Source organism: Trichosurus vulpecula, chromosome 5, assembly GCF_011100635.1.
Source record: "Trichosurus vulpecula isolate mTriVul1 chromosome 5, mTriVul1.pri, whole genome shotgun sequence".
Lineage (NCBI taxonomy): Eukaryota > Metazoa > Chordata > Mammalia > Diprotodontia > Phalangeridae > Trichosurus > Trichosurus vulpecula.
In genome coordinates, this window is record NC_050577.1 from 128,264,245 (window position 1) to 128,276,290 (window position 12,046).

At 35.3% G+C, this 12,046-nt stretch overlaps 1 protein-coding gene across 1 annotated transcript in view; it reads right to left on the reverse strand.

The window, feature by feature from the left end:
- Positions 1-501: 501 nt before the first annotated feature.
- CPED1 (cadherin like and PC-esterase domain containing 1) overlaps positions 502-12,046 on the reverse strand; it is a 417,833-nt gene continuing 406,288 nt past the window's right edge. Inside the window, exon 24 of the mRNA XM_036758868.1 lies at positions 502-2,921. Coding sequence (XP_036614763.1) covers positions 2,703-2,921 — 219 coding nt within the window. The 3' untranslated portion in view covers positions 502-2,702. The remainder of the gene's footprint in view (positions 2,922-12,046) is intronic.

Sequence of the window (12,046 nt, forward strand, 5' to 3'; positions counted from 1 at the left end):
GCTAAAAATGCAAACTTTTCATTTCATTCACAGATAAATATGCACGTGGCTATTTTTCCCCACGAAAATGATGTCCAAAAATACACCTATTTCAGTGGGGAGATAATTTATTTAATGTAAAATGACTAACCAAAGTGTTTACTTGAGATCTCAGTATTAGATTGTGGAATAGGCTAACCCTGCTTTCTGTTCAGAAACTATTCTGGGTCAATGTAAAGCAGAAATGACCATGGATGAAAGATAGCAACAACACTATTATGACTTTAAGTTGCAATTATTTAAAAATATAATTACCATTCTTTCTAAAATTAGGTGCTTCCAATAAAAAGCACATTAAATGCAGCCATAGAAAATGGTTGCTTCAAATTAATACTGCTCAACTATTACTTAGACTAATCCTAAGAGAATAATATTAAGACAAAGTAAGTGAATTATGATTTATCTATTGTACTACACTGAACTACATTTTACTATGACTGAACATAATACTGACAAATAGCAAAGAGGGAAATATCAATCTTTACTTTTTTAAGGCAGAGAGAAGAGAAATACATTGGCACAAATACAAAGCATTTTGTGCTTTAAAATAACTGAAAGCCTAAAAAAATGGTGTTCCATTTTAGGTGTCTCATATATTTGCATGTGCTATAAAGATCAGATCTTTGCAAAATTAACTTCTGTACCATATTTTAAAAAATAAGCAACTATAATCCATTTGTTATGCAGACATGCACTGCTTGTATATGTTGCTATTTTTATGTTGAAATATAACTCAAAACAGCTTATTGACTAGATTGATGTGTACATTTCTTGAATAACTTCGTATAAAAATATATATAATATAAAAATATAGAGGTTTTGAAGGATGCAGAAATTCATACTGGTGAATCTATCTCTATTCATACTAGTGAATCATGTCAGGTAGTCCTATTTTCTATATGATGGTGAAGTTGAGGTATTGCACTTTTGGTAGTTTCAGTTATGAACTGAATTAATTTAGCTTTTTTTCAAAGAAAAACAATACTTTTAAAACACTTTATAACTTTAAGATAATAGTTCACAACACCAGTACTTGTGTAAGGCAAAAAATTTCAGCATTTGGACTTTAAAATACAGAAAAGGAAAATAAGAATGTTAGATTGGCACATAGTTCCTATCTTAAGAAGAATTTTTTTCAAGAATAATCATTTCCTTATTCCACTATTTTAAGAAAATTAAACCAACTAATGTTTAATGCTACCTAAAATTCTCTTCCAATTCAAGTGTTTCCCCAAAACTCAAATGACTTTTGAAAATCAGAATAAGTTATAATTAAATTAGTGGTGATCTAGTAAGTCCATGGATGGCTTTTTTATTCTGGGAAAGGTATCTAGGAATTTAAGGAAACACAATTCTTTGACAAATATACAATATATATATATATATTAAACTTAGTGAAAAACAAATCTTTTCATAATCCTCTTACATTTACGTAAGATAATAGGAACTAGAAAGGCCGGATTGTAGATTAAAGGCTATTCATAGAGTTTGGACTAGGTTCCAGACCTACTTTTGACATACACTAGTATGTGACCCTGAGCAAATTGGTGCCCCAGGCAAGTAATTAAAACTATCTAAAACTTATCTGTTACAGATGAGTTGCTTTTGTGCATCAGTGAAGGGATTTTCCACACCAGGGATTCCCCGCATAGATGAAATCACAGGTCCTACTGTTTCCTCCCATAAGCAAATGAGATCATATAAAATAGTATAATGGCTAGCATTTATACAGCTCTTTAAGGTTTGAAAAGCACTTTACAACTATTATCTAATAATGCATGTGGAAAAAAATTGGTTCCTCCCTTTAACTTGACACATTCATTATTAAATCATACTATAAGCATCCTATTTAAGTTCAGAATACTAGACAGAAGGGGAATATATTTAAAAATATAGGGGTAAAGACTATGTAAAGAAAACTTGGGATAATTGAAGTGTTAGCTTTAAAGAGATTCACTCCAATATTTCTCCCGTCTAGACCCTTTGGAGTCTCCTATACTGGTTCTCCTCCCAAACCCCCTTCTTACCTTGTCCCACCCCCTTCCCTTAAATTGTAAAATAAACAATCAAGCAAATGGAGGGAAATGCTTTTCAGAAGCATTAGTTTTATAAAAACCAGTATCATCCTAAAGACTGGATTTTCTTCTACTGAAGAACACAAGTACTGTACCTATTTGCAAGTGGAATGTAATTGCTTCCCCCCTCACCCCCATCAATATGAATGTACCTATAGGTAAGAAAAAATGATGCTCAAGAGCTCTAGGGTCTCTTCACATATTTCAAGTGCCTATTATTCATCTTTACTCTCACAAAACCTAATACCCTGCCCTTAGCTTACTTAAGCATTTGGCTATATTTCAAGTAAATTTTTCCTTTCTTTTCCTTTTTTAAAAAAATTAAAAAATTTTTGTTGCATCTTTATCTGTCATTTAGAAACCACAATGTGCAAGGGCACATCTTGACATTATAAATCCTCAGGAAGAGTGTCCTTTTTATTCTGTGTGTGTGTGTGTGTGTGTGTTTGTGCGTGTGTGTGTGTGTGTGTGTGTGTGTGCACAAGCATGCATTCAAGGTCCATAGACATATGTAATGCATTTGACATGGTTCCCAGACCAGATAAGTGGGAAGTCTCCAAATGCAAAGTTGCTTCTCCAGAAGGAAGGCTACACAGTCCTTTCATGTGCACATATCCTGCTGAGAAGAATTTCAGAACAGACTTGATTGACTGGGCCTCTGACATGATACGGTGATTGTGCATTAGTTGCATAGCTTTGCAGTCTCTTCTGTTTGTTCAAATTGCTAAAATATTTTCCCACAACATGCTGTCTTGATGGTTTCATTTTAATAAGATGATATTCCCCAGAAGCCTTAGATTTAACTACCTACAAAGAAACAGAAGAAAATGAGTTAAGTCAAGGACATTTGAATCAATCAATCAATTAATCAATAGCCATTGATTAAATATCCTCTAATTGTCATCCACTGCACCAGGCATTGAAGCTACAAAGACAAAAACAAAATAGGTTCTTCCCTCAAGCGATTCCACTGGGGAAATGCCAATGCATACACAATCAAGTCAGTTAGTCAAGATACTTTTCAAGTGTCAGTCATTGTGCTAAGCACTAAGGATACAAAGAAAGGCAAAAACATGGTCCCTGCTGTCAAGCAGCTTATATTCTAATAGAATAATCAATATGCAAACAACTATATGTATGTGTGTGTATATATATATGTATATATATATATATGATATAGATATAGATTGGGAGGGAACAATAGATGGAAGGTAATATTAGAGAGAAGGGACTAATTGGGGTGGGGTGAGATTAAGCCTCCTATAGAAGGTTAGATTTGAACTGATTATTGAAGGAAGTCAAAGAAGCCAGGAAGTGGAGGTGGGAGTATAGTTAAATGTCTTCTAGTTAAATGACTTAGCCAGGATCACACAGCCAGAAAATGGCAAAGACTGGACTCAAACCTAGTTAGGCTTTCTGCCAGTAAGTCCTCTTTCCCCTTTACAAGCAGAAGCAACATAGATAGGGGGAGGGACGAAGAAGGCTGGTGGCTCAAACTCAAATGTTTGAGGTGGTGAAGCCACAGCCTAGGTTTTTTCCAGTGACATATTGTGTCATGCAGTTGAGGCACTGTATCAGTGAGGCAATAGTAACAATGTAGATGACGGTTGTCAAAATGCCTCTGTAGTTCTGTATCGCAAAGTATATGAAACTCTCCACAAAGGAGGTAGAAGAAGTAAACCATTTATTCAGACACCAGAGAACCATATCTCATAAGCCATCTACCCCATCTATCACAGCAGTAACGCATTCCATACATAATATCACAACCTGGAGCCTCACCATCCCAAAACCTCTCCCACCCCCTGCTGGGGTCTTCCCCAAAACAAACTCAAAGTACAGGTGTCACAGTCTGTTCAGCTATCAGGGGTCAACTTTCGCTACCTCAGCTCTAACAGTCACAACGACCATTAACGGCCATAACAGCTCTCTCTCTCCCTCTCCCTCTCTCTCCCTCTCTCTCTCTCTCAGCATTTCCTGTGACATAACTTCCTTTTCCTGCCAGGAAGCTCCTCCCACCTCATGTGACTTAGGCTTTCTGTGACATAAGCAGGTCATGTGGTCTATCCATGGGTGGGAAAGATGTTCAGATCTAAATTGGTATTACAGGCACATCCAAAGGTCTGACTGAATAAGGTAAAATAGGAGGGAAGAGGGAGAAATGGAAGGGGAAACAGAGGAGGGGTAGATTAAAGGAGATGAATCCTAAGCAAAACACACTCTAAGGATATACAAAAATATTTATAGCTCCTTTTGAGGTAGCAAATGATGAGAATCTGAAGGAGGACTCATAAACTAGGGGATGGTTGAACAAGTTATGGTATATAAATGTGATGGAACACTATTGTACTATACTTATACTTATTACACTTATCAGTATAATGCCCAACCAGGATTCTGGAAGACTAATGAAGAGACATCTACACATTTCCTGATAGAGAGGTGAAGGACTCAGCATGCATAATGAGACAAATTTTTGTTTGATATAACCAATGTAGAAATTTGTTTTGATTGACAATACATGTTTGTTGCGGGAAAAATAAAGTTAAAAAAAAAAGATCAGGAGTGAAATCTGTAGTTCTGTCCCTTTTCTGATTCCGGTGAAGCTAACGCTACAACAGAAGTCTTGTAATCAATTTGAAATTTTCCAATGAGTGTCAGTGATGTCAGTCATATGTATCTTGATTGCATGATATGATCCTATTGTAGGAAATGTGATAACACATGTAAAGCATCCCATAGCTCTAAAGACCCAAAAAAGTATAAGCAATTTTTTTTATTATAAAAACATTTTCAAGGTCAATTAAAAAAAAAAAGATGTGGGCAGATCCTATGACATGTTGAAACTGTTCCAGTTAGTGACCCCACATCCCTGGTCTCTGAGTAAGTCATATTTGGAATCTGAGGGAGCAGCTTGGGTTGATAAAGGATAATTGAAGCATTTAAAAGCTATCAGTTCTTTCTGCGCATAGCTCTCCTGGTAGGATTTGACATATCTGTCAATCAGTCCTGAGTATGAATCAAATAGTTCATGGAGCATAGTTGGAAAATTGGTCAAGATGGTTTGAGCATATAGGATCTTGTTTTGGGTTAAAAATATTTTGTGCATCTTAGTGGGCATCAAATAGTCTTTCCTACTTCTAAAACATTTTGTGCTATTATGGAGACATAATTTCTTATAGCTAGCTGTTACTAAAAGCAAAATCTTAGGCTGCCTGCCTTTTGCCTCTTTTTGGGGGGGGTGTGTGGGTGGGATGGAGGAAGGAGGATGGTAGAGATAGGGTAGAGACTTGTGTTTTTATTGGTACAGAAAATTACCAAGCGAAGATACTCCTACCAGAGCAGACCTTGACATCTTTTCTGCAACTTATGGTTTTGGAGGGTTGCCTAGGACATTGAAAGGTTGTGATGTGCTCAGGGTCACACAGTCATTATGTGTCTGAGATAGGATATGAACCCAGGTCTTTTTGGTTTTGAGATTGGCTTTCTAGTCACTGTTTCACACTGCCTCTTTTTTTTGAGAAGAGATAATTAACAAATTCTATTTTAGGAAAGTGGTTTCTGATGTCATATCACAGTGTAAAGAAAAAAAAATCCAACTCTGTGACCACCCCTAATGTGATGGGGGGCAGTGTGATACATTCCATAATTTAAAAAAAAATTTGTGTAATCAGTTTTAAAGGAAGAGATTTTGGCCATGTTCCCAATGAGCTTCAAGTTTCAACCTAGAACGGCAATATGTTTTCAGACTGATTAGATTCAACTAAGTTAAGAGAAATGAGTTATTTTCCTGTAGTTCCAGCAGGTTTGCTTTTCTAAATGAGGTCCTCAGAGCCAATGACTCCTTTGAGGTAACACCAAATCAGCAAGTTGTAGCAAGGAATCCCCCATGATGGTAATTCTGTGCTCAGTTTGCATTTAACCACTGATTAATATACCAGGTCTAAAGGTTGCCCGTTTCTATTATGAGTGGCTACGTTTATCATTGTTTAGTTATAGTGTAACTCTAAAAATATAATAGTCTAGCCAGAGAGATTCATTGATGTTTTTCTGAAGCCTTTGTCCTTTTTGGGGAGGAGGCTTAAAATCACTGAGAGCCAATTTAGGGAATATTCTTCAAGGAAACTTATTCAGGGAAAAACTCAAGCATGCATGTAGAGTTTTGACCCAGAAGCAAATTATTGTGCCAGTGTTCTGAGGCTGAAATAAGGTTAATTTTATTTATGTGATCTCTTTAGAATGAGCTTTGGAAATGTCTGGATAGCTTGTATGATAAATATGCCAGAACTTGAAAAGTGGCCTCCTAAATGTAGAAGGTTTATGAGGTACAGTGAAGAATTCAATTTCATGTGTCTATGGCTGTTTATAGGCTAGTATTTCAAATCAATTTTTTCTGCCCTTTAAAAATGATTTTGATCCTCTCCATGATTTCAAGGCTGAATTTATCGCAACATTATGAAGAATCCTGGGTAGTGCTAGTATAGATGCTGCAGCCACCTAAATAGGCCTCGTTAATGGGCCAAGTATAGTAATAAATTTCAGTGAGTATAAGAGTAGTTGAAAGTAAAGTGACTCCCATTTTGAGACAGTATCTCTGAATGTTTCTTCCTCTTTTTTTTTTAAACTACTAAGAACATCAATGGAATGATTAGATACGCCTAAGATACTTGAAGTAAGCATAACAATTGAGTGACTTCAAAAACATTGTCCAAAGTTCTTCAAGGTAAAAAGAAAAGAGAGAATTCTATGTTATAAGTGGTTCTCTGGTGCGTTTAGGACATTCATTTATGGTGAGGATGCTGATTTGTTAACTCTGCTATTATTAACATTGATTTATTTGGCTCTGCCCAAGTCATTATCATTATTTTTTTTAAATGGCAAGGAGCAACTTCTCCCAATTCCCATCTACTGTAGGTCATTTCAAAAGGGTTGTCTTTATAATTCATTGCAACACAATTTGTTTACTTCAAAGTTCACTTTGAAAACAACTTATGTGTTCCATATTTTTTTGTCTATTGATCTTTTACACACATGCAGACACACACACAGACACACACAGGGATATTAGTCCAGACTCCATCAGGATCTGGTAATTCACTCCTCTTCTCAAAAAAACAGATTCATTTTGTTAAAAAGTTCATCTTATGACTTTTTGAATGACAAAAATGCTCCCTGGCTTAAGTTATCTCTCTCAGAGCACCCCAGACCAGCAAGAAAAGTCCTACAAGCGGTTCTTTGTAATTCCACCTTAAACAAAATGTATTATCAAAAACACAATGGATCTTAAAAACCTGGTGGATTGTATAGAACCTTAGAAATCTTGCACAATATCATGGGTTTTATTGGACATGGAAGATAGGGGGAAGCAGATTTCACATTGTTTTAGGCTACTTAGTCATAGGAGTGTCAGTAGAACAATTTGGTTGGGTGCCCGTAATTTTTATAATGAACAAAGAGGAGGAGCAAAAACATTTTGAGGATAATGATGGTCTGAACTTTTGCTAAATTTTATGGACTATGAAAAACTGGCTGTGGAATCTCCTTTTCTTTGATGTATTGTTCAAGATAGTGAAATGCTACTATAATTCTGATGTTGGGGGAGCAAAACTGATTCTTTTGTCCTAGAAAGTTTTTATTGGTTATAGTTACATGTCAAGAAACTTTATTTGGCCTACATCATCTCTGCATGCAAAAATGAATCATGTTCAAACACTGTACTTCAAACACATACTCTATCTTTCTGAAATTTGGCTGGGAGAAATTAGCATAGCCCAGGGAATGCAGGAAGTCCAAGTGAAAGAAAGGCATCATATTTCATAAACTATTGTACTTCCCTGCAAAAAGTTTCAGAGGAACAACATTGTCCTAAATAAAGCCCAGAAACATTTTCACCTCAGTGGTAGCCTCTTGGTTTTTGAAGTGTTGGGATTACTGTAACAGCAGGATATTTCTGAGATGGCACTGTTTAGTAAACTGAGGATAAAGCAAGTTACTTACTGAGCATGAAGTTATTTATCATCTCAAAACTGAATTCAGTGCCACTTAATAGTATCTTCCTGTATTCACAGCAATGGTAAACAAAATACCAAGTAATTCAGACACAGCCCTCAAGGACATTATTATATATAGACACATGTCTAAGATACTTGAAGTAAGAACAAGAACTGGATGACTTCAAAAGCATTGTTGGAAGATCCTCGAGGTCAGAGACCACGTAGTTTCTGTGGTATAAATAGTTCCTTTGAACATTTGAAATATTCCCTACTAATGTAAGGTAGGGATCATGATGATCTTTTCACACAGCCATTATTATATCCAGTTTGTTTGCAAAGTTCTGTCTGTTATATTGATGTTATATAATGATGACCTAAGTATTTTCTTTTAAAAATTTCATTCGTTCATTGATCTTCATTTACCTGTTTATTCATACATTTACTTTTTCATTCATTCAATTATTTTTTTAATTCACTTATGCATTTGCTTGCTTGCTTCTTTATTTATGTACTTATTAATTCATTTATCAATTTATGTATTTGTTCATTTATTTATCCATCTACCTAATTATCTATCTATCTATCTATCTATCTACCTACCTACCTACCTACTCTTGCCCCCAGGGACTCACAAGATGGGTACTGGACTCAGTGTGGACACTTGATTGAATTTAGCCTTACTGCAACTCAGAACTTCTGAGATAAAATGATCTACCAGCTTTAGCCTCCTCAGTGGTTGGAATTACAGAGTTGTGCCACCATTCTAGGCTGACTAAGTCTTTTCAAAGTGACTTGTTTTATTTATTCTTTTATGATTTTAAGTGAAGCTATACTTTAAGATGGCAAATGTATGTATGACTGATGAAAATTTGTTAACAAGGAAGGAAAGAGTAAATAATGTCTTTTTTTAAATCTATGTGAGAGGCAGAGCTGGTATTATGTCTAGAAATCTGTCCCTAAGGCCAGAAAGACCTGATTTTAAGTCCTGTCTCTGACACATACTGGCCATATGACTGGGCAAGCCCTTTAATGTTGTAGTGTCCTTGCAAACAGTCTAAAACTTTAAGTTGAAGAGAAGATGCTGATCTGCATTGATAGAGGGATTTTCCTTATCTGGGAGTTCCCTATACCAATGACATTCCAGGTTCAATTTCTATCCCTCGATCTTTCTAATCTGTCACCGCATCATTATGTGAAGATCAGGCTCCTCCTCAAATTCAGAGAATCATTTAGTCATTCAAAAACAACATAGTTTGTAAAAGTACAACAAAAAACACCAAATCCATTAGAAACAACTTGTGATACATACAGTTCTTCTGTTTTGAAAGGCGCTCAATTAGTTATAGGTGCTATTTGTTCTGTTTTTCTCAATAAATAAATAAATCTTCATAGCACTGAATGTTCTTGAAATAAGTACCATTGATTTGGCTATGGGAAGATAGTCTATCTATTTGAATATAGATAGATTTCTATACTTGGGCCATAATGAAACTCAGGCTACCTTTTTATATTTTAACTGTCAATGTTAAATCTTACTCACTTTTTACTATCTTTCCATGAATCTGAAATAATTACTTTCTAATCTCTACTGCTACTATTATTATGGTTTTACCATATGTTTGACTTTGAACTCATCTAAAATCTTTCATATAGTGAATGACTAGTGCAAGTATTTATTCTTGATGCTTAAAGATATTGGCCCCATAAAATTTGAGGAGGTTACCAGCTCAATGATCTTAAATGAATGCACAATGATAAGGCTTATGACTTCAAGAAATGCTGCCATACCTGTATTGAAATGTAACATTTTTTTGCATGTAGGAATAGTAAGTCTGGGATTGAACTGAGGAATCTAGTGGTGTATTAGAGTGGGAGAAAAAAGGGTCATAGATTTTTTTGGAAAAGGAAATTTTAAAAGTCATAGACAGATTCACTACAGAAAAGAAGGGTAAATTGAGACCAGGAAGGCTCTCCATCTATTGAGGCCAAGAATAATAGTAATGTGATTCAGAGTTTTAAAGGTACAATTGAGGCATTCTAAAGGACTGGAAGTTCTAAGAAGACTTTCAGGAGCTTAGTTTAGCCTTTGCTACATATCTTTTTGTTTCCTTCTAGGTAAGATTTCTATACCCAATTGAGTGTGTGTGTGTGTGTGTGTGTGTGTGTGTGTGTGTGTGTGTATGCCCAAATGAGTATTTTAACCAATTCAGACGAGAATGAGGTTCAAGTGTTGCCTGCCTGCTCCACACCCCACCCTGCCACTTTGCCTCTGCTATAAAAAGCTCTTCCTTGTGCATCTATTTTATATGAAATAATTTCCCCATTTTTCTCTCTTCCTCTCTTTCTCAGTATATCCCTCTTTCTCACCCATTCATTTTTTGATCATTCGCACATTTCTGATTCATTTCTGTGCCCTCTGTCTATGTAGAGTCCTAAATACTATAATGATGACAAAGATCTTCAGTTACATGTACGATCTTCTAATACAGGAATGTAAACAGTTTAACCTTATTGAGTCCCTTATAATTTTTGTTTCATATTTACCTTTTTATGTTTCTTGTAGTCTTGTCACATTTTCTATTCATCTTGATCTTTTCATCAAGAATTTTTGAAAGTCTTCTATTTAATTAAATGGCCCCCAAAAGGAGTAGGTTATTCTTGGTTGTATCCTATCTCCTTTGACTTCTGCAATACCATATTCCAAGACCTCCACTTCTTTAAGGTGGTAGCTGTTAAACCCAACTGTGATTCCATAGTATTTGAATGGTTTCTTTCTGGCTCCTGGAAGTATTTTCTCCTTGACCTGGGAACTCTGGAGTTTGGCTATAATATTCCTGAGAGTTTTCATTTTAAGATGGCATTCAGGAGGTGATTGGTAGATTCTTTAAATTTCTATTTTACCCTCTGGTTCTAGGTTATCAGGTTAGTTTTCCTTTATCAGTTCTTGTAGTATGACGTCTAAGCGCTTTCTTTTTATAATGGTTTTTGGGTAGTCCAATAATTCTTAAATTATCTCTCCTCAGTTTATTTTCCAGGTCAGTTCTTTTTATGATGATATATTTCACATTTTCTTCACTTTTTAAAATTCTTTTGACTTGTTTTACTGTTTCTTGATGTTACATGGAGTTATTAACTTCCACTTGTCCAATTCTAATTTTTAAGGAATTATTTTCTTCACTGAATTTTGTACCCTTTTCCCCATTTGGCCAATTCTGTTTTTAAGGTGTTATTTTCTTCAGTATTTGTTTTGCCTCTTTTACCAAGCTATTGTCTTTTCATAATTTTCTTGCATCACTCTCATTTATTTTCCCAATTTTTCCTCTATTTGATTTTAAAATAATTTTTTAGCTCTTCCAGGAATTCTTATTGAGCTTGTTTCCAATTTATATTTTTCTCTGAGGTTTTGTTTGCAGCTGTTTTGACATCATCTTCTGGGTTTGAGTCTTGTGCTTCCCTATCACCATAGTAGCTTTTTATGGTCAGGTTCTTTATTGTTGCTATTTGCTTATTTCTATTTCTTGGCTTTGAATTTTATGTTAAAATTGGACACTGTTCCCAGGGTTGGGGGTGGGGACTATTCAAAATTTAGGTTTTTTCACACTGCTGTTTCCAGAGTTAGTTCTGGGAATTTAGAAATTTTAGGTGCTTCCAAGTAGGTGCTGTACAAATGCTTATTCCCTTTCCTTCTCCTAAAGGAATGCTATAATCTGCTGTTGGCAGTATGGAAATGCATAACTATGCTGGCTTGTTTTTTTACCTTGAGAAAGGCAAGCAATTAGATAAAATATGATCACTTTTAATTAGCTCATATTGCCTGGATAATTTAGCCTTCACATTTTCAGACTAGCATGGCACAATTTGAACAACAGACACCTATAACCCTGACCCAGGCAGTGGAATATAAAGAACAATAAATCAAGTAGCACCATTCATTTAGTA